Raw genomic sequence first — 22,209 nt, 5'->3', positions numbered from 1 at the left:
CTGCGAGTACCAAAGTAACTCCGACAATTCTCATTCTTCTCGTCATGTCTTTTCTCCATTTTTTAAGTACTTTTAGCATATGCTAAAGGGGAAGAGAGCTTTCATGCTGTATCGCCTGTGCGAGTCTAGACAAAAAGTCAGAACATTCACCCTGCGGTTTTCATTCTCACATAATTTACTTCACGGTTTTCTCGCAGGTGACAAACAAAAGGATAAAACCAACAATAAACACGTGTACACTGGCATCTCTCAATGGTGGACAGGGAAATGCGTTTGCATTTGAGAAGAAAGAAAAAATAACTAAACTGCCAGGTCACAATCTTTAACCTGGGGATTACATAAACCAGCAATCATCGATGGGTAAAAACCTGTTGTCGAATCTAAATCGGTATTTATTCATCTTTAGTCGCGAGAGAATTGCAAGTCTTTCTCACGTACGAGAAGGAAATTCAAATATGATAATGGACTTCAAAAAAATCATGAAGACGAACATTGACTTTTCATATTGAACTTTTATAGCTGTATTTGAATTTCCCCCTCCTTTCCCCTAAACCGTCATGGCTCTGTTCTACAGCTTTAAAGACGATTCCACTGATAAAAGAAAAATAAATAATGGGGATATACATAAAGATGTTTGTAAATGCATGAATGAATGCAGGGAGATAAAGAGTACGGCGTTGAAAATTCATTTTACTCCGAAATTATCACGAAAGAACTTTCAAATGCGCGAGTGTCAATAACACGATTGAATTCCATTTGAAACACGACAATAACTTAAAATCATTGACGACTTAAAAATGGAAAATTTTTATTTCTAATCCTATCTTTCCCCGGCGTCCCCAACTGAAGACTCATCGGCCTAACGCGACCGGCGCCGGAACTAACAAAAGATCATAGAAATCGAGAAATTCCGAGAACTCGATTTGAATGGCGCAATAGAAAATATCATTTACTCACATTAATGAATCAATCAATCGATCAGAAGAGAGCCAGGAACGTGGACTCAGCTAAATCACCTTCTCCTTGGCACAACCCGGGGAAAACGTTTGCGCGATAGAAATAATAACAACAAAGCAAATTTTGTTGGTGACAATTGAACGACGCGATATCCCGTTGAATACGAATCACTATTTATGTACAAATGACACCACTTAACACTCCGAGAACACGTTTTTTTAAAAAGGATTAACCGCACTGTAAATAAAGATTACGAGGATGGAAGTACACGTAAACACGAAAAGACAGGTTCGAACACGTCTGAAAGCTGCGATGTCGTACGCCAAACTGGCGGCGCGCCCGCGTCATACACTTGAGGTGCGCTAATGGCGCCCTCTGTGCATACACCGCAACAACCAATCATTGCCCCCCAATAATTCACAAAAACAAATGCCGTTTACACTCTTCACGGTACATTTTAACCGCCATCACAAACAATAACCATTCCTTTGTCCAATTTAATCGCAAAAAGAAATCCCCAAAGTCCGACAAATCCCTGAAAACAACGGAAAAATTTTGTTTCAATAGTTTGAGTATTTGAATGGTGTTGATATAATTTGAATAGTGATAATGTGATTCGGTGTCTCATCGTCTTATCGTCAACCTCAAAAATTCAATTGGAAAGGAATACACCACGTCTTGTCCACCTGGAGATTACGATTAAAACACTTCTTTCATCGCTACAAGGTAAAATTATGGCATCATTGGATTATGCGATTGAGGGATTTGCATGCTTTTCTCTTCGCTATTCTGGTTTGTTCAGCGATTACAGCGTAACATTGATTTTCCGGTATGTTTCATGGTTTGCAACGATCGTGTACCGGGTAATCATCATAAACCACCGAATTAAATTCTCGTGGAATTTCTGTAACCTTCACCTGACAATCAGAATTTTAAAATCAAGTACAAGGCTTTAAGCACACGCGATAACGCTGTACACGAGTTTTATCTGTTTTTATCTGTCCTACTCTCAATTGAAAACGGCGAAAGGAGGAATTGACACATCACTTTATGCAAGTTAAATAATTAAAAACAATAATTATTCACTTGGATTGCACAGCATATAACTCAAAATATCAGAGACTTGATAATTATTAGGGAACAAGTTTTGCGATGGAAGTGAGGCTTACTTGTGCAATTTGTTTTTCTCACAGTGCAATAACTAACATTAATGGACGCATGTGGCATCCAGAGTATCGTAAGTAATTGGATAATCACAGAGGTAAGTAATTTATTTGGAATAAATTTTTTAAGTCACATTATAACTCATAACGTCATGTTGAACGATATATTGCATCTCGTGATCTCCAGACGATCGAGAATAACAAGATTCAGCGTATCTTAATTCTTTTGGTACTGTCACACGTACGTACCATACCATTTGGTTAACACTCTTGGTATTGCCATTTTATATATGTTCGTCTCGTTATGGGTTATCCGTTTACGACAATGCGGCTGTGGCGTTAAGTTTATGGTAGTCATGATAAGAAGTCACGGTTGGGAGTGACTCGGTACGATACGTATGTGCAAGCCTTGCCATGAGAATTCTCTGTACCGATCCTCAACAGAAATACAACGGCTTGTTGTATTTCTGTACACTTGCCATATCATTCGAGCACACACAAACGACACTCCTGGGGTGGAGACCGAGGTCGACTGCAAAAGAACTCTTTTTCCTTCTATCACACTATACTCAGTTCACCATCTCCACCTCTTTTCATCGAACTAGAATAGTTCCCGATAATTAATCAATTTTCGGTATTCATAATAATCAGTCTAAATTCATAGTTAAATTTAAAAAGAAATACAACTTCTTTGAGATGTTGAGACATTTATTTTTTTTAAAGAAGCAATATTTATCGACAGAACAGTTTGAAAACCGATAACTTCCGCGTTTTTTTATATTTTTTTTTATTTGTCATTAAGGGAAAGAAAATAGTTCATGGTGGGACAATTCAATCGTTTATTACAATCTCTTGAATGTAATAATACAATGGAATCGTGCTACAAGTACATGGAAATAAATTATTCATCGTAAAAAAGTACTGTTGTTTTTGGTGAAGGGGATGGAAAAATAAACAACTGTAAATTCCATTTATAATATTGTCGATGCTATGATATACAAATTATTATTTTTTATATACAATTTCAAATAGCTTCTTTCTTGCTATCTCTGCCGGCACTTTTCCTTTCATTTTATCGTCTGTTCCACATTACGAGAGTTCAATCACCACGGATTAATAACAAACCGAAACTCGTTTAGTATTTTTTTTTCGGGCTCTTAATTATCTTGGGTTTTGTTTTCTCATATTGAGGTATTGGGACGGTTGTTCGGTCGATTTTAAACAAGTCATTCGTGAGAATGCCCTGCGTAATGACGGCTTCATTAATCACGCTGATACGGGTGACTCTCCGAGAATTTTCAGTTCGGACGTTCTAATTAAGAATAAACTCTTTCAAGAGAACAAACAGGGTCGGCATCTTCGTTCATCGGTGCGGAAACGTCGATCGGTTAGCAGGAAGTAATCGAGCATGACACAGGATCCGCTTCGAACGAATATCGAATATTTAAAATATCGTGAGATTGCGTTGTCAACCATTTAGGGATTTTTATACGTACACGTATTTCAAGTAATAGTTATACTAGACTGAAGAGTATTTTTTTCCCGTAGTTGTATTCATCGATTATTATCAATATCGATTATTGGATGTTGAGGATGTGATAGGTAACTGAAGCACGGAATTTATGTATAAACTTTTGTTAAAAATCTCTGACAATGGCATTGGCATAAAATATTAAAAATCGCCATTCTAATTTTCTACTTAACACGAACCAAAAAAGGATCGGACATTGTTTACTTCTCATGGAAGTCTCTAAAAATGAGAAAATCCGATTTATTACTGCCGGATAAGCTGAGTGAATATCCCCTAGATAATGTTCCCCTCTTGAAGATAAAAAAATAGCCACATCCCTACCACATCCTCACATCACGTACAATTCTTAATTTACTCAGTAATGCCAGGAATTTATCAACACGTGTGATTACACTGGCGGGCCAATTGTTTTTAATTACTCAAAATTCCTCGGAATAAGTTGATGATGGGCATGGGTGAGCAACGGTTTGGTTTTTAATTGTCGGTGAGATTTCATTTGATTGCGGGGGTAAAGGATAAAGAGGGAGAGAGAACGCGTGGGACAACGTGTCCTTAACTGTAAACGTCTCCGAGGCGTGCAACGGGTAGAGAGCGGCAGTTGAGAGCAAGAAACGAAGCTCGTAATCGCATCAGCATTGGCCATTTCCCATTCCACTCGGTGCAATGTGAATCCTCCTCATCGGTCGGGTGAGACCGAGGGGGAAGAGACAAGGATAAGTCGACAAGTTAAGAGAGATAGAGAGAGGTGGAACGAGCAAATCGAGCTAACGTTCGGCATGAAACAACCTCCGGGACGGCTTTTTTATCCGCGGAAGTTTACCCCGGGTTGAACCACCGACAATTTCTTCTCTCCATACTCGGATTACACGTATGACGTCAACTTTATTCTGATTGTCCCATCGATTTAATGCCTGAGTTATAGCCCTACCCGAATCCTTCCAAGGTTCGTTGATCTCCAATTTAACTTGTGACAACGTCACTCCATCGGGGAGATATGGATCCTCCGATGGGGAAGTTATCCGTTGCCTCTCGGGGGAAAGTCATCTACAAGTATCTTTCTTCATAGTCAGAATATTTCGGAGGATTTTTATAGATTTTACAAATCGAGGGAGGATACCGACACTTGATAATTTTTCTTCAATTTTTGGCATCATTTTTTGATTATATATTATATTGGAATTAGGAAGAAAATTTATACAGAAGTGGCATTTTCAATTCAATTCTCAGGATTAGGATGTCTCTGGATAATTTTGCTGGAGGAATACGGCAGTCGAAATGTAGATATTTCTTTTAAGAAAACGAATATTTGGAAGGAATAAGAATAGAAAGAATTTGATCAAAATGTTTTTCTCGATTGCGTGGAATCAAAAAGCGGAAAGCCTTGGGAATTCTCAATGTTAATACTAAATTTAAGAACCAATTTACTGGCCAATTTGGAGACTAATTGCCTTTCAAGGTTGAAAATTCTACCAAGTCCATCCAAATTGCTGCATGTGCTGAAAAAATATTGACAATTTGAAAACATTCATCACATTAGATTACTCCCTCGAAAAATTTCGGAAAATTCATCAAGTGTTAGTAGTGTTCATTGAGTTTTGAGCTTTAAATATTTCTCAAAGATTTGATGTGCTAATTCTTATACGAAGTGATAGACTATGAGTTGATGTTTTCAATAACAAAGTAAATTTTGAGAAATCGATTCGCTCATTCTATCTCTGAATTTTGAGATCGAACAATGGGATTTACAAAAGTGTGAATAGTGGTAGTATATATTAACCTCTTAAGAAATTTAAATATTCGTACCATCTCTCACATATCTTGTATCATTCGACTTTTTCAAAACACACGTTGCATTAAAAATGTTACACTCACTCACTCACTCTTTACAGTAATTGCATTACAAATTTTCAAATGAACATGGACAAGAAAAACCTAGAGCAGGGATTTTTATAGAGAGAGAAGACAAAATAATTATTTACTCAGTGCTATGACAATTCAAAACACAATGAAGAGTACCTGAATGGAAATAAATAAAAGGATTTCAATGCCGATTGTACCTGGATGACGTGCGAAAGAACCGATAATAACAGAATTTAAATAGAGGAGGAAAAACTCAATAGATGATTTCGCGCGAAACGAATTCATGAATTAAAAATAGACAACTCTGAGTAATGAATGCGAAATGGATTTCGTGAGTCAAGCAAAGATATTCCCGAATCGAGAAATAAAATATTCACCAATCAAGACAGAAAAACCCCTTAAGAACGAAGGAAAAACATAAAAATCCCTGACTAAAGTAAAATGTCTCTGATTGAAGAGGTAGGCGGAAAAAATATCCTCGGAAAAAATAGCCCACACACCCAAAACGTGTTAAAACCCACCCAATTTGATAGACCATAGGAAAATTAGAGCCCCTAAAAAAATAGACAACGAAAAAAATAATTAAATTGAGCGAGTTTTAACACGTTTTGAATGTGTGGAATATTTTTTCCCTGGGATATTTTTTCCGGGATTCGATTGAAGAATAACTTGTTTACGTGCCTAGGTCATTGTCCTTTCTACACACCACAACAGAAATTCCCAATGCATCGAGTACATTTGCTGATTACATACTTTAAACTCCACACCGAATTTCGTTTTCGCGTTTATTAAATCGCGAAAGTCATTATCTCTGGAATTCGCGATGCAGGATTTGAAGGAGCGTGGTTTAAATAATTTCCAATTCATTCTAAAATATATGAATAAATATAATAAAATCGAACAAAACTAGCATGAGAGTCAAATCGAGAGAAAAAAAAATTAGCCAAAAAAAAAAATGTGATAATAAACTTTTATCCAAGTCAGCTGTATTTTAAGAAAATTGTTCTCATTACAATCGTAATATACATTCGCTATACTCTATTATATTATATGCAGGCTTTCTTCGACAATTCTAGATTTATATGAAATATGATTTGAAAAGAAAAAACAGAAACTTCATTTTTGACGAGTGAAAATAAAATCCTTGATTAGTCAAACAAAATAGTCTCGAAATCGTAACCACGTGTCCAATTGACCCGTAATCGCGAATTTCCCAGAATGTCTCACACACAATCAAAGATCCTTTCATTATATTTTGTTCGTTATCTGTTTAATTACTCTTTATCTGTCGCCCCTATGTATGTATATATTTTTCTTCATTCCTTTGCACTCTACATAGAATTTATAATAAATGCAAACACCATTTATATAATATAGTTATACGCAGGCGCGACTCCACGTGCTTTTCTACGACCTCACGCTACCATTAATCCGAATTATTTACATGTGACCCAAATAGATCAATGAGCTCTCGAAAAATAGAGTTCGATTATTTCGAAAAATATTCGGCTCCATTTTTTTTTAATCATTAGTTTGTCTCTATGAATAATAACTGCAACTGACCATCTATGATTTTTATTATTCTGCACATATTTTTTGACTCAAATCGTTCACTCGTTTATCTCGTTCACTTGAAAAACATTCGCACGTGAAATTTCAAAAATTATTTATATGAAGAAAATTTATAAGCCTAAAGGTTAATGAATGTGTGTGCAGCATGAAAGGGACAATGGAGATTGAGTAATCGAAACTAAATAATGGAGTAGATCAAAACCCTTTGCTGACACGTCCAAAAATTGAAGAAAAAAAATGCCAAGTAGTTTGTGGTGAAAAAGACTAAAAGACATCATCAGTCTGGTAATTGCATCGAAATATCTCACTCGGAACCTGCAATAGTTCATCCATTAATTTTGTTCAATTTTTTTGTCTTCCATTATCTGTAATTTCTGAAAAAATAGGAATGCTTTTATACATTTCTGGCTTTTATTTTCTTTCCGATATATTCTTCGTCTTTATTACTTGTGTGCACAATTTATCATTTTTCAATCATTTCGGGTTTTATTTATTTACATAATTCTTTTCTTTAAAAAATTTTCTAGCAAAATGTATCGAAGCTAGTGTTCTATTTATGATATTTTTTCTATGGAGAAACAAATATAAATCACTCCGGATATAAATTCACGCATACTGACGAGTCACATCAAACCCCTCGATCTCTTAAAGAAAACTAATAAAAAAAATGAACATTACAGTATTTATCCATCACTGGCAGTGATAGCCATTTTTTTTTATTCAGTATATCGATAACCTATACTCTCGGCCTAATCCTAAAAAATATTTTAATTTTGTATTCAGCAATATTATACAACGTATATTTATTTTAAATACCAGAGGAAATCGCACGTAACTAATAGTGCCATTCTAAAAGGATATATTTATAAACATCTTTATAAAATTTTCTATCATGAAAAAACAAAATAGAAAATGGACAATTATTGAGAAAGGGCCGCATCTGATCTTTTGTCACGAAAATTTCCTTATATTTTCATCAGTCATCAAAATCAATGTTTTTTTAATCACCATTTATGAGCTAAAAAAATTTATGGCGTGACAATTAAGCCCAGCAGTCTTCTAAGAACGAAAAAAAAATTAATGAGCACCTTAAATTCTAATACCTCAGGTGGGATTCAATGTTAAACGCAACACGATTGATGGAAAATTGAATCTTAAAGTTAAACATTTAATCACTAATTTTTCACATTTCTTCATCGTCAGTCTGTAGGCCACAACAATTGGTTTAATTCTTTATTTAGATCGCTCAAATATTAATTTTCTAGAGATCAAGCATAATCTAGCTACCGATAGCTAATTACATAGAATTATACTGAGAATGAATGAGTAAACAGTCATTATTGCATAAGTCGAGAGAAATAGAATGCTTGATGTGTATTTTTAATATGAAATTGGTCCCATCGTCGAAATTGTTTGGTAAAAATAAATTCTCCCAGTAACTTTTTAACTTTTTATTTGACAAAAAATTTTCGAATTAAAATGTGATCGGCAACCGATTGAGCCACGAAACAAATTTTTTCTAATGAGTCGATCGAGAAATTCCTACCGATCAGTGAAGGTGCGACCCTTTCTCGCTGATGCCTTTAAATTAAGAAAACAAAAAAGAAATGAAAATAATTTCGAGATGAGAACATCGAAGAATTGATCTCATTATAGTGAACACAAATTTGAATTTGATCTGCCGTCTGAAACGGTCTTTAACATCCAGTGGCAGTGGAATATTCTTGTTTACAATTCTAATGATAAATTGACGCGTAATATCGCAATAAATGGCAGCATAATTTTTGAGTGTAGCAGTGCCAAAAAAAAAAAATGAAAAAAATTCAGACTAACATTGTGATGAGAGAAAAATAAGAAGAGAAATACGGGCAGTTTTTTTTTGGCAGTGTCCTTTAACCCTTTAACCCGATCATTCCAACAATGAGAATGAAGTGGGGTCTCCCTTTGTGCGTATCATTTCATAGAAAAAGACTACTAATTTTCGCACGAGACTAAACCGTAGAAAAAAGAAAATGAAAAACAATACGAAATGAAAAAATTGTTAGAAAAATTGGACTCCACAAGAGTCGGGGATCACGTATCCTTTAGACGTGAATTACTCCTGAAACATGGTTTCGACGTACGCATATAATTCGAATGATAATTTCACCTAATTATTTACAGAAAATAATTACCACAAGGAGAAACATGCATTTGTCGTACGTTCATTTATGCTTATCCGCTAATCTATTTAATACAAAAAACTTATAATTTTTTTCTTCATTTAGTCAGTTTTGGGAGCAGTTGCCGTTAAGTCGACACTATTATTAAAAATCGTACGACAAATGTTAAGTGCCACCTGATGCGGTCGGAGATCTACACGATTACACGATCGGTCCACACAATTTATTACTCAATTATTCAATTAACCTACTCTTAAATACACGTATTGGCAGTGTAACACAGCTGGTGTGCTTGTGTCTGTGTGTTTTCGTATCGTCAATATCTTACTCTAATTACAATCCTCGACGCTCGATAAACCCACTTCAACCTAGCTCTTACAATCTCATCTCTAGTCGTACTTTACCATAATTTACAAATAATTCTCTATCAACTATAAATGTATACACTTCATCATTCTATCTTCCATTTATCCATTCCGTTTTCCTCTCTTTCATTGTTTCTTTCTTTTTATTTTATTTTTATGTTTTTTTCTATGTTTTCTCTCTACATTATTTCCCCACAGAACAATTATTGTTCATTTGGTATTTGTTAGATACCTCATCGCGAGGTGTGGAAAATGTAAACACAGCCTTCATAATTTTACCCACTGTTAATGGGTATCAGCTCATCAGTAGTTGAATTCGTACAGCGAAAATCACATGCTTCGTTTGTTCATCAAAGTATTATCAATTTAAGAATAAATTTACCAATCCGATTGACACAATTAACGAATTTTGACGTATTATAAAAATTTCAGTACGTTGACGAATCAATAAGTTGATCAACAAAAAAATGAAAAAGCTACATTGAGCAATAAAGAAATTTAATCTACAGTCAATTTAGTATTAGAACAGCTCAAAGCTGATATAAAAATTAATTGAAAATTCAAAGTAATTATTCTGAATTCATTATTATGCTGTACTCAGGCTTATTGTTAAACGAATCACTTAAGAGAGCGAAAGACTTAGAATCATATGTAAAACAGTGAAAACCTGTTGATTTTAGCTGAAATTTCATACTCAGTGGATTTGAAAAAATTGTACTACCATCCACCTCTCGTCGAATTCACATAATATCGCTTCATGAATATATTTCTATCCATTTCTCTAGGCAATGTGAATCCTTCTAGAGATTATTTCAATTTGTTTTTCTAATAAATTGAAACGATCAGCAGAATGAATTACACGAGTGTTTATCAGCGCCAGGGATCAAAGTTCGAAAAAACGATTTGTTCATAAGGCCACCAGAGTGATTATGACTTTTTGTGCTCCTATTATTTCTCATTACTTTAATTTTAATTTGTTCTGCATAATCGTTAGCTAATACTTAACATTAAAAATAATTCATTGATTTTGATCTCAAACAGATCATTATGAAATTCCCTTTCCAATTTAGGCGTGATTACTTTATACAATTTTTTTTATCATTTCCATGAGTTTTGTCCAGACATTTGAATTCTCTGCATTGATTTGATGCCAAGCCAGCAATTGCTACATTCCAAGGGGTGAGGCACTTTTTTGGATCAAACCTGGCACTGTTAGACTCTTTTGAGAAATGAATCACAGACAATGGGAATTATCATCATCTGTACCAATTACATAATAAAATGTGTCTTTTATAATGTACCTGATACATGTTGATACACCCTGCACCTCGCGACAGGTCTTTTACAAGTAGATCTATTGAAAATATTGAACTCAATAGCGAGGCGAGCGACGAATCCTCTTCAGTCTGAATTTTTCTCCTCCAACGATGTCAACTTTCTTGATCAGCCGATAAGATCTTAGATCATTCTCTCCATTGAAAAATAGTTTTCTGGCAGTGGCTCTAATTTCCTAGGTCATTCCTCCTTCGTAATCTTTGTTCGTGTCCCATTGTTCGATGATAAAAGGAACGTTAAGTGGGATTGTTTGTTATATATTTCTCCTTCTGGCTACATTATCACGAATTTTTCACGGGCTTTCGACGTTGTTTCACTCGTGTCGTTGGTGGTGGACCTCCGTGAATTGCGGGGTACAATACCAGGCTTACCTCATCGATTGAGGTAGTTGCGGCTTTTCGTATTCGTATGTGCTTCGTGCTTTGTACTTCTGATTCCAATAGCCACTCGTCCGGCTCACTGCAACATTCATAATAGTCATCAATAAATCTCAAGAATTAGCAATTCGTGGAATGTTTGAAAATAACTAGATAATTGCCAATATTTGAACAAGTAGAAAATTTCTTGATATTTTTTTTCTTTCGTATCGGCAAATATTTACGTCTCGTGAGTGTTCGAGGGACGAGTTTCTGGATACAAGTAGCAACGTACTGAGCAAAAAAATGTTTTCTTAATGTACGATAAATATTAGATTGCGAATATTTTTTCTCAACCTTCCATTGGAATTAATTTGATGCAACCGTTGGAATTTCATTTGAATACCAAACTAATGGCAAAAACCCATCGAAAGGAACGTTAATTTGGAATCAATAATATTTTCTCTTACGAGAGAAGAAGAACAAATTAACTTAAGCAATTAACTTACATGTCTTGCGGATACCATCGTACCAGCACCTTGGCTTTCCCATCTTTCTCCACTCTTCTGGCTAAAACCTGTGGGGAGACATAAGATAATAACAGTTAACTCTCTGTCATTCTTGGTTGATGAAAGTAAAACAGAGAAGAAACAGTATGATTAAAAGCCTTGTGAAGGAGACATAAGGTAGATGTCACAGTGGCTAAACCTTTCATGTTCCAAAACCTAAATCGCTATTGACTGCTTTGAGGTTAAGTTGCATGATTATATTTAATCATTTGGATAGTGTCGTATGCTAGGATATCTACCTTAGAGAGAGGCTTAATCTTATAATACTTACTTGACTAGTTAAGGTCATTGAATTCCCCGGTGTTTCTGCCAACAGGCCCTGAGTCCTGGTTTTCGCGAGCTCCAGAAGTCTGTGTTGAAGACCCTCCATTACCCCAGTGTCGAAATAATCAAACAGCCTGGCAGACCACGGTTGTCTCCTATATCTTAATTTCTTTCCATTTCTCCGTACTAGTTTACCACCATTCTCACAACTCCTCCTGCTGCTACTTGTACTCGTCTCCGGTTGATTGAAGTGACTATTTACGTGCCTCTCTAACGCAGGCTGAAAATCAAAGTTATTTTTTTAAATTAGATTAAATTCTCAGGCGCCTTCCAGGAGAGCCACTTCATTAAAATCCACGTGGCTAAACAATTTAATTTCATAATTTAATCAAAATGGGAAACAACGAGAGAGAGAGAGTGTGACGCAGACGTCCCATGATTAGACGATTACAGAGGAAAAGAATTGAAGCATTTTATTTTTTATTTTGAATCAACGACGAAGAACTGAAATTGGCTGTCGCTGAAATGCACCTTCAAGTGCTGTATTTATTAATTGCTCGAAAATATTCCACAAACGTCGACTTATGCAATTCAATGCACAAAGTGTACGAGAAAAAAAAGAATGATTAAGCAACAACATTTTGGATATTTTTCGGGGAATCAAAATAAGCCAGATTGCCTCATCGTTGGAAATGAAAATACATTACCCAATGACATTAAGGGATAAACGATAATAGAATAATCACAATTCGCCGAGATTTTCCCTTCGGATTACGCTATACTCATCGATGAGGAGGGAAAGACAACAATTATGTTAGAATTGGCGATTACAACAAACGATTTCGTGAGACAACGAGTATTATTCATAGAGTGATTACGTCGATGACAACAGACTTTGGAGACCGTAAGAACAGATAATTACTTGACCCAGGCTAATCGATCACGGATAATCGGAATTCAGCCATTTTCAGTCTCATTTTGATGCGGTAAACAGAGACAAGCGAGTAAGAACGAGAATCATTTTGGAGAATACAAATCCAAAACCAGTATACATCTGCAACATTTATTCGTCGATTATGACCTGACAATATGCGGTCACTGTTCATTTACTCTGTCCATGATATGATTTTTCCAATTGATTATGGTTTCGAAAAGACATATAAAAATCCTTGATACACAAATGATGAGAGTACGTTGAAGAAAGTCAACGTTCAGACGAAATTACGAAAAGAATAATATTTTATGGAAACGATATGAATAAAGTGAGATAAATTATCTCTGATGAGTGATTCCAGATGATCATTAGTCCTTGAGACCTTCCAAGGAAGTGGTCACTGGCAATCTTGAGTGAGAAATTTCTTTGAAGAAATACATCTCTCATTAAAAATTTTCAATACACATGACAAGAGAAATTGATGAAAAAATTCCATTCTAAGAATGAATATTTTTTGATATTCTCAGGCAATAAATACACAAGACCCACAACTATCTTATCTCTTTGGACAGCACGGAAGATGTTGCACTTCATTATTATTGGAAATAACGCCTTTCATACCTGTGAACTGAATCGACTGCCGCAACCGTCGACTATACATCTGAATGGTTTATTTCCTCCGTGGGATAGCACATGTCGTTCCAGCCATCTTCGTGAGCATGAGGTCCTTCCTTTAACTTTACATCCTTGCCAGTAACATACAAAATTGTCACCACCAGTTTGCGTGTTGATGTGGGCAACCTGGAATTATTTCGTGCATTACTATTTCTTCCTGTCTCAATTCCATTTTAACACCAAAAGTATAAGTCGAAAGTTTTTTTTAAAAAAGAGAATTAATAAATAAAAATTGCATTCGCAGAATGGTAATTCCACGCAAAAATTCGCATATTTTAAGAACATTTTTCTTTTATATTTTCGCCCATCTCATCTTCTATTTTTCGATAGGATATCATGAATAGCACTTCTTGAATCAGATTACTAATCATCGCGAAGGCTACGAGTTGACCTCAATTCCCCTTTTAAACTCTCATTGTTCTCTCTCTTTTACAGAATTATGGTAATTATGCCAATGTCAAATGAATATACCTGCAAGTGTTCGAGGAGTAGTCCACTGCATTCGAAATTAGCATTGCACTTATCCCACCGACATATCCCACTGTCATTGGTTTGACTATTACTTTTAGCTGGTACCCTGGCAGGAAACCTGATGGTAGTAGGTGCTGATAGTATTGGCGAACTAGATTCACTACTCCTCGTCGATGGTTTTGACTCGCTACTTCTCGATGAGTCCTCCTCCTCCTCCTCCTCATCCTCATCAACCCTAGAAGTTGTCCTCGGCTTTTCCTCCTCTCTATTCTCCAACAATCCATTGACCATCCACGAGAGCGGATGCTCCTTACTGTTCATATGATTTCCACTACAAATCGTTACATTGTTATTCTCATTGACAATAGGCTTTGCTGTTCCCTCGAACTCAATCGATGCTACAGGCTCAGTCTGAATTGGACGATTTGACGTGGGTGTCGATGGCGGTGAGCCCCCACTGGCATTTGGACTTGCTTCACTCGTTAATCTCAGTGATGATATCTTGCAGCTGGGAATACTCGATAGCACTTCGCTTGGTATTGGAAAACCTGGTATTGCTTTGGATATGAGCTTTTTGTCCAACTTTGTAACGCTCACTCGTGGCGATGCTGTTGGTAGTTTCTTGGCAAGTGATGGTGAGACTGTCATTGTTCTTACTTCCCAGTCGTGATCGATTCTTCCATTTGGTGTTACTACACCCAGGTACTTTGCTAGGCCTCCCTTATTTCTCTGCACAGTCGGAGGTCGACGAAACTCGGAATTCTTCGCTACCATAACAGACATTTCGCCCGTTGTTTTTTTAGTCTTCAACTGTTGAGGTTTTATCTGCGTCTTGAAATACTCTGTAATTTTTCCCTGATGTTCGTGATAATTCTGTTGTTTTGCCAATTGTGTTGTCTTTCCAGGCCTGGCAGCAGGATCAGCAGCGCCAATCCTTGGCAGTGTGCCAACTTCCGGTTCTCCCTTGTGTGTCTTATATGTTGAACAGGCTGTTGTAGCTAGTGGTGGGGTCCATGGCCACTGGGGCCTGGTCCCATTGTGCATAGATGATGTTGTTGGTGCCAGTTTGGGCAACGATGGCAGTGAACTACTGACTGTTGTTCCCCCTATTGCAACTCCTTCGTCACTACTCGTGCTGCAGGGTGATCCTGGCTCAGTGATATCACTCGTACCACTGCTGCTGCATTCGCCACACGATATCGCAACACCACTGCAAAATAAAAAACAGAGAGATCAATTTTTAATTTTTTTTTATTTGCACGTTCAACGTAAAAATGAGAATCGATTAGATTGATTTTTCCAATATATTATGCGATATTGATCTGCCCTTGTAGTGGCAGTTGGTTTCAACAACAATGGGGATGGAGGGCACAATTGCCCTCCAGCAGAAACCTAAATGATGTGGCATGCGGGGACGAATAGTGGGGAGAATTACATGTTTACCAGGTAATGATATTACCGACAACGTAAACCTAATTACAGGGCCAGACATTGGCAATCGGGCCGGTTACTCCTTGAGGGCGTTTCTGGCCTCTCCGACGCCCCAAGGCATTTCTACGGTTTCCTTCTCTCAGCGAAAACTCTTCAGAGCTACTACACTCACCTCGAGACGCAAAAACTATAAATAAATGTTTATTGCTTGTGAATTGAAGCCCTGAATTGTAATGTATTTTGTACTCGCGTATTCAGTCGTTATCATGTCGATATCATAGCAATGTTTTATGATATCGACAAAACGCTCGTCATTTAATTCAGATTATGATAATAAGAATGAGAGAAATGAGTATCTATTTGGAATCGCTAGTTTATTAGCAACAATAGCTGTACAGACGGGAAATATATGCAATTATCGACTTAGTTTTTTTTCGGCATAGTCCACGGCATATCACGTCAACGAGAATATGCAAGTGTCACGGGTCCCGGTTTAATGACCAATGAACGTAATCACGCGTAATCGGGCGGTTGCACAAGTGAAGTCGGTAGGGGCGACATGAAGCTTGGAGAAAGAGTAAAAGAGCGGCGAAAAAGAAAAAAGTGAAAAAGAGGCCAAGCGTGTGTTTATATGAGAGAGGGGTCTGATGGGGCTTTCTCTACATAGGGAGACGCATCTTCATCACATCTCCAAGGGGAAGAAAAAAAAAAACTGGGGGATAGTGCGCAGGCGTATTTATTCAGTGTGCGAAAGGTCAAGACGTGCATGCGATACTTGTTACGTCATAAACGGGGTAATAGGCTTTCATTTTTGTTTTGCTGGTTTTTTTTTTTTAATTTCTCAAAAACCGTTTCATGATGAAATAACACGGTATTATTGTTTTGAAAGAGACCCTTGAGTATCGAAGGAAAAGAATTATTGAAGAATGAAAACAAAAGTATAAACGGTCACGCGATTTGCGAGAGGTTTCTAGGAAGAATAGAAAATTCACGAGGTCGAGGGAAGAATTTATAAAACTGGTATACGAGAACTCGCAGTAGTAGAAGTCAGAGAGTGTTCTCATTTTGAGGTAAAATACAGGGACACCTCAAAATCGATATGTTATGTTTGTAGTTGTTACGCATTATTCTCTCCGGCGGTCACTGGTCGAGATCAGTGAACCCGGGATTAAAATTACGATACATACATTACGCAAAAACATCCTGCGGGAAAATTCACAACAGTTTTTATATAATTCTGGTAGCACCTGATCCAACTTGTCTTCTAAAAATAATTCGGATTATTGAGTAGCGGTGCATGAACTCGCTAAATGTGGAACCGCTTTTTGGGTACTTGTCGCGGATATTGACAGCATCAATTAGACTGACAGTACACGATGTGAATCACTCGAAGCTCTCAAAATACATTGAGAACAGTGAACGATATTCAAAATGCCCGGAAAACACTGAGAAAAAAATTCATTCCACTCAATTAATTGACTTTTGCAGATTAATTTACTCGACCTCAACTCTATTTTGCTTTGAAATTACAAAAAACATATAATTTTCATTTAACATTTATCTTCGTATATGATTACAAATTCGCAACGTATTCCGAGACTAAAACTGCGAGTGACAAGGCTAAACCCATACTTCACGTTCAGATTTTTTGTGTGAACGACCTTTGCGTGAAAAATGTGATAAACATATAAAAAAAAGTGTCACACGCGATATGTGGAATATATTCGTGGATATATTTTTTCTGCAGGTGCTAGAACCAAATGCTTGCATTATTCCGTCGATATTTCTGCGGCCCTGCACTGCGAATGCCTTTCCAGCTGAAATTTGAGATAGTTCTCCTTTTCCTTCTTGGCAAATGGCTCTTATACCTCTAGGCCAAATTTTTTATTTCTGACTTGGATATTTCTGCGAAAATTCCTCAACACAAGGTAGAGTCAATAAATAGGGCTCAATCAAATAGGCGAACCTTGCAGGTGGCGCCGCGTTGGGTCTCACACAGAATTACACGAATTTCGTACGCAGAGTTGTAAGACACAGGTGTGTGCAATGCCCAATACTAGCTCATCATCTCCTTTCCTCTTCCACCATTTCACTGTCTATCTCCAACTTCCTTTTCTAGCTTTTCTCTCCTGCCTAGGTATCTCTGGTGTACGTATCTCTTTCTGTGCGTAGGTCTTCCTCAACGAGCCGTTCCATTTCACTCTCTCCTTACTCGCAGTCGTATTAGAATAAGAAGATATGGGCATAGTTTCCTCTGCGTCTAGACCAACTGGAATTGTCGGGGGACGTTTCTCACTTCCTCCTTGGGGAAGCTTCTCTTGACGACCGCTATGTGGCCGAATCCCCTGGAATCCCCCTTATTCCACTTTTACATCGACTTCACTCGTCTAGGTCCATTCCTCATCCTTCCTCTTTCTTCCTTTTTTTACCTTTCAAATGGAGGATTAATTGATGATTTTACGATTTTCGGTTTGATGCTGAGAAAGCTGTACACAATATTTATTGTGTGTAATTGAGAATAATTGTGAAATTATGGGAAAAAGCTATTTCAGAGATTTTTGGTGACGTTACCAATGGAAAATTGTCAAGGCACTAAGTAATGATCGTCATGTTTCTATTCGCAACAATGGCTATACAGAATGGATATATATGGATGTATCCAGCTGTTTTTTTTTTCATTGCTTTACTCTTATTTGTTCCACTTCTTCTTACCTCTTGTCCTCATCTTGGTCTGTACACTATGGTCTTTTTACTTCTACAATCAGTGCATGCTTCTTCTCTCCTCGGCACAGAAATGCTCACCCAAATACCTAAAGCTATACTCATACTTGCAGCCAGAACAAGACTTTGTACATAATCTCGGTTTTCGACAACTTGAGAGCGTCTCGCTGTGCGCTGATAATTTCAGGAGTCACAAATGCGTTTGAAAAAAAAATTTTTCTCTCCCTTTCCCTCGTTTTCCACGTTCTTGAGTTGGAGATTTAAGAGAGCCTGCAAAGTCACTTCCAAATACGCAATTCCCACGGGTGCGTCCCTCTTTTATTCCGTCTTTGTGTCGCGAGAAAAAAAAAGGAGCGAGGCTTACCTCTCGTCCCTCGATTCTTATCAGATTTCGTTAAATTTTTCACTACCGTCTGAAATTTGTTGAGAACATCGGGCATATAAATTTGAAGATGCTGAAGTAGGTAATGTGCTTTACGTGTCGGCTCAAGCCCCTACCGAAAACTTTGGGGATAAAGCAACTTATTTCTCAATTCAGAGATAGTTCTTTTCGTGATGTGGATGGCAAACAACTATTTAGAAAAAAACTGTGCATTGCTGATAATTTTTCATTTTTATTGTCGGTACATCTTCTTGTCATTCCATCGTATTGCAGTTTTACTAATTTTATTCGTCAGATATTACAAGCGTAATTTTCTAACAATGCAGTCAATTCTCCATGAAGATTCAATTTTTTTTTTTTGCAAATAGAGTGGGAACGTAATTTATAATGTATTTTATCTGGTATCTTGAGAGGCCTCACCCTCTTAATCTCATGTTAAATTTTTTAATCTCGTAATTTACGAGTTTGAATTTCGTAAGTGAGGCTTATCAGTTTTGTAATTTACCATTTTTAAATGATAATTGACGTTGAGTTTGTTTTTTAAGTGTGATACAGATAGTGACACAGACAGTGACACTGCATAACTCACCTACCTACGTCACTGACCTACGTCCACTCTCTTACGTCCATCACGCAAGTCTGGAGACAGAGAGAGGGAAATAACAGCTGTAGCTTTCCTCCAATCTGCTGTACACCTTGGGGTCTATGTATGAAAATTACGCTTTTGGATAATAAAAGGGGTTGCAACCCCTCGAGACGAGCAGCAGTTCGATCCGTCGGGGGATTGCGTCCCTTTCATTTTCTTCCAAGATATCTCAACTCAATTTCCATTAAGAGTATCAAGAGAGAACTTTTATTGTCTTGAAAATATTGATATGCAATAATGCCAGATGAGCTTCAAAAAATGATAAATTTCTTTGCAAATTTATCAGAAAGAGTGGACTCGCTCGCCGAGAGAATATAGGCGGCGAATTGATTTTTATTACGGCACCTTTTCTTGGATCGGTTAATTAGTTAGTTTTCTCGTAAAAAACTCATTTGAGGTTACGTTTTGAGGTTTTATGACCGTCACATAAGGACTGCATAACTGTGATAGTTAATATCTCGTAAATTATACGGCAAAAATCAATGAAAATATTCAGGACGTGGGGGAAGAAGCTCTTATCAATGGAATAAATTAAATGAGGGGTCAAGTAGAGGAGCTGTAACCGGTAAATTAACTTAATAACCAGGAATAAAAGTTTAATTTTATTCAACAAATTGCCACATCACCGCATAAAATTATAGGAAAATGCTCAACTCATTAATGAAATTGTCAGGGAATCACAGGATTCATGACTAGAATTTCATTAATTTATTCATAATAAAACCTGATTAACAATACCCATATGCTAAAAATAAATCATCAAATGCCACTCATCTACTGCCGAAAATCAATCAAAAATCGATAAAATCAATCAAATTATCGCATCTTATTTTCATGCAAATTCAGAAACTCAAAAAATCCATCGGACACGACAGAAGCAGAACTGAGACCGCGAAAGAATCATAGTAGTTGATAATTATTTCGTTGAATTACTTAATTAATTTGTTATTCAGGACCACCCTCTGTGGAGTTTTATGATTATAACACGTAATTATGCTGTGTTTGTATGGCTCGTTCCATGGGCGATGGTAAAAGGCGTGGGGAGTTGGGGGGTTGTAGGAAGGGGACGACTGAAGCGTCTGCATTGCTCACACGTTCGACTGATTACAACCTCATTGTTCCAGGGTTGAGGCTACAGCATCAAAGAATAAATCGCCACGTACGACTTTATGATTATTTTTTTTATCGGAAACTCATTGATCAATTACCGACCAGATTTCATTCCTCCTAGAAGATAATTGACCCTGACAATACGATTGGTCATTTACCTTTTGCGAAACACATAATCAATGAAGTTTTGAGTATTCAGTACTAATTACTGAAATGGTACTCAAGCTACATAAGTTACTGGTATTTAGTACTCAAATTTTGCATTGAAGTACTCAGTAGGTACGGTACTTGGTACGCGGGGATTGGTCGGCGGAAAAAATATCCCCGGAAAAAATAGCCCACACACCCAAAACGTGTTAAAACCCACCCAATTTGATAAACCATAGGAAAATTAGAGTCCCTGAAAAAATAGACAACGAAAAAAATAATTAAATTGAAAAATAATTAAATTGAGCGAGTTTTAACACGTTTTGAATGTGTGGGATATTTTTTCCCTGGGATATTTTTTTCCGGGATTCGCGGGGATTCGAGTGAAATTCCGTATTTTCCGAAAGACACGTGATTATGGGGGTATGGGAGAGTCACCGATTCCATTCTCACTCGACAAACTCTCACGAGTTCCCCCTCTTCTCTTTCTCACTCATTCACACTTCATTCTATTCTTTCTTCCGGTGCGTCAATATGCCGAGAAACTTAATCCAATATGTAGGTGATCTTTAACTCCCAGGGCTCCAAAAGGGGGAGGCAACGCCCTCCTCTTTGACGCATTTGCGGTACTAAGAGACGAGGGGTGAATTTATATTTATTTTTTTTTTTCAACCCACCCCGTGTCTGATGCCTGATTGGCAGTCCCTCTGAACGTTCCTGTGATTCAAATACGATATGAAAGGCTGTAAATTCTCACCGATATTTTCATGGATGATGATGGAGCGCGTAGATATTTCCTTGTTGTTAAAAATTCGAAGGATTTTAGAGCGATTGTCAGATTATTTGATTGATCATGTTAACGGATTCTCGAATCCATTAGGAGAATGAGAAAAGGAAAAAGTGAAAAGTGATAAAAACATGCAGGGGAAAAGGAGCAGATCGAGCAAAATGAGCAAAAGATCTTCGTCTGTCCTCTTCACTGCTCATTCCATTCCCTTCACATCTCTCTTCTTCTTTTTACTGATTGCTTTCATTGCGCAGGAAAGCGCACGTGCCTTGAATTGGAAATCGATGACGGATATGCCGTTTCTAGGTTTTTACCAACGATATCTCAAGACACAGGAGCACCTTACGTGTTATAAAACATTGCTCATATAAAACTGAAGAAAAACATTGATGCACAAGACAGGAAATACATGATTCACGTGCAAGAGTCGCTAAACACAAATATCCCATACGTTGTCGTTTTTCATATTTTTCCTTTCCTATTTGATTTTATGGAGAAATACGAGACGTGTAACTTGAGACCAATGACATTGTTCGGTTGGGAAAAATATTTTTATGTCATACTGCACGATAAATGCACGCTACAACATGAAATAGGATAGAGAACTCGGTGATAAATTATATTTTCCGATGTGAGTATAGATCCTTGACTCGCTTAGGAAAATCTTCAGTCGTTGATAATTGAATTTTTCACTTTCCCTATTATGAGATTCAACTTATAAATAAACCTATGATTTACATATAAAACTCTAGGTTCAAAAATTGTCATCAA

The 22,209-nt window shown here is 36.9% G+C and overlaps 2 protein-coding genes and 1 long non-coding RNA gene across 7 annotated transcripts in view; 1 reads left to right on the top strand and 2 right to left on the bottom strand.

Moving 5' to 3' along the window:
- The window catches only part of Prosap (prosap), a 100,512-nt gene extending 99,243 nt beyond the window's left edge, over positions 1-1,269 (bottom strand). For all 5 annotated transcript variants that reach the window (XM_011308485.1, XM_011308490.1, XM_011308491.1 and 2 more), the window contains exon 1: positions 958-1,269. The gene's annotated coding sequence lies outside the window, so the exon portion shown is untranslated. The remainder of the gene's footprint in view (positions 1-957) is intronic.
- Positions 1,270-1,418: 149 nt separating this feature from the next.
- The window catches only part of LOC105268700 (uncharacterized), a 37,453-nt gene continuing 16,662 nt past the window's right edge, over positions 1,419-22,209 (top strand). The window contains exons 1-2 of the long non-coding RNA XR_892358.1: positions 1,419-1,683; positions 2,151-2,218. This is a non-coding gene — a long non-coding RNA (uncharacterized lncRNA). The remainder of the gene's footprint in view (positions 1,684-2,150; positions 2,219-22,209) is intronic.
- Positions 6,109-22,209, bottom strand: part of LOC105268703 (AE binding protein 2 jing) — a 56,565-nt gene continuing 40,464 nt past the window's right edge. Inside the window, exons 2-6 of the mRNA XM_011308479.1 lie at positions 14,215-15,424; positions 13,690-13,869; positions 12,142-12,414; positions 11,811-11,878; positions 6,109-11,404 (exon numbers count right to left, since the gene is read on the bottom strand). Of these exons, the coding sequence (XP_011306781.1) occupies positions 11,227-11,404; positions 11,811-11,878; positions 12,142-12,414; positions 13,690-13,869; positions 14,215-15,424 (1,909 nt within the window). The 3' untranslated portion in view covers positions 6,109-11,226. The remainder of the gene's footprint in view (positions 11,405-11,810; positions 11,879-12,141; positions 12,415-13,689; positions 13,870-14,214; positions 15,425-22,209) is intronic.

The sequence above is a fragment of the Fopius arisanus genome, unplaced genomic scaffold (assembly GCF_000806365.1).
Source record: "Fopius arisanus strain USDA-PBARC FA_bdor unplaced genomic scaffold, ASM80636v1 scaffold00060, whole genome shotgun sequence".
In the NCBI taxonomy this organism is placed as follows: domain Eukaryota; kingdom Metazoa; phylum Arthropoda; class Insecta; order Hymenoptera; family Braconidae; genus Fopius; species Fopius arisanus.
Note: the sequence above shows the minus strand (reverse complement) of the source record. Positions and strands in the feature narration are given on the sequence as shown.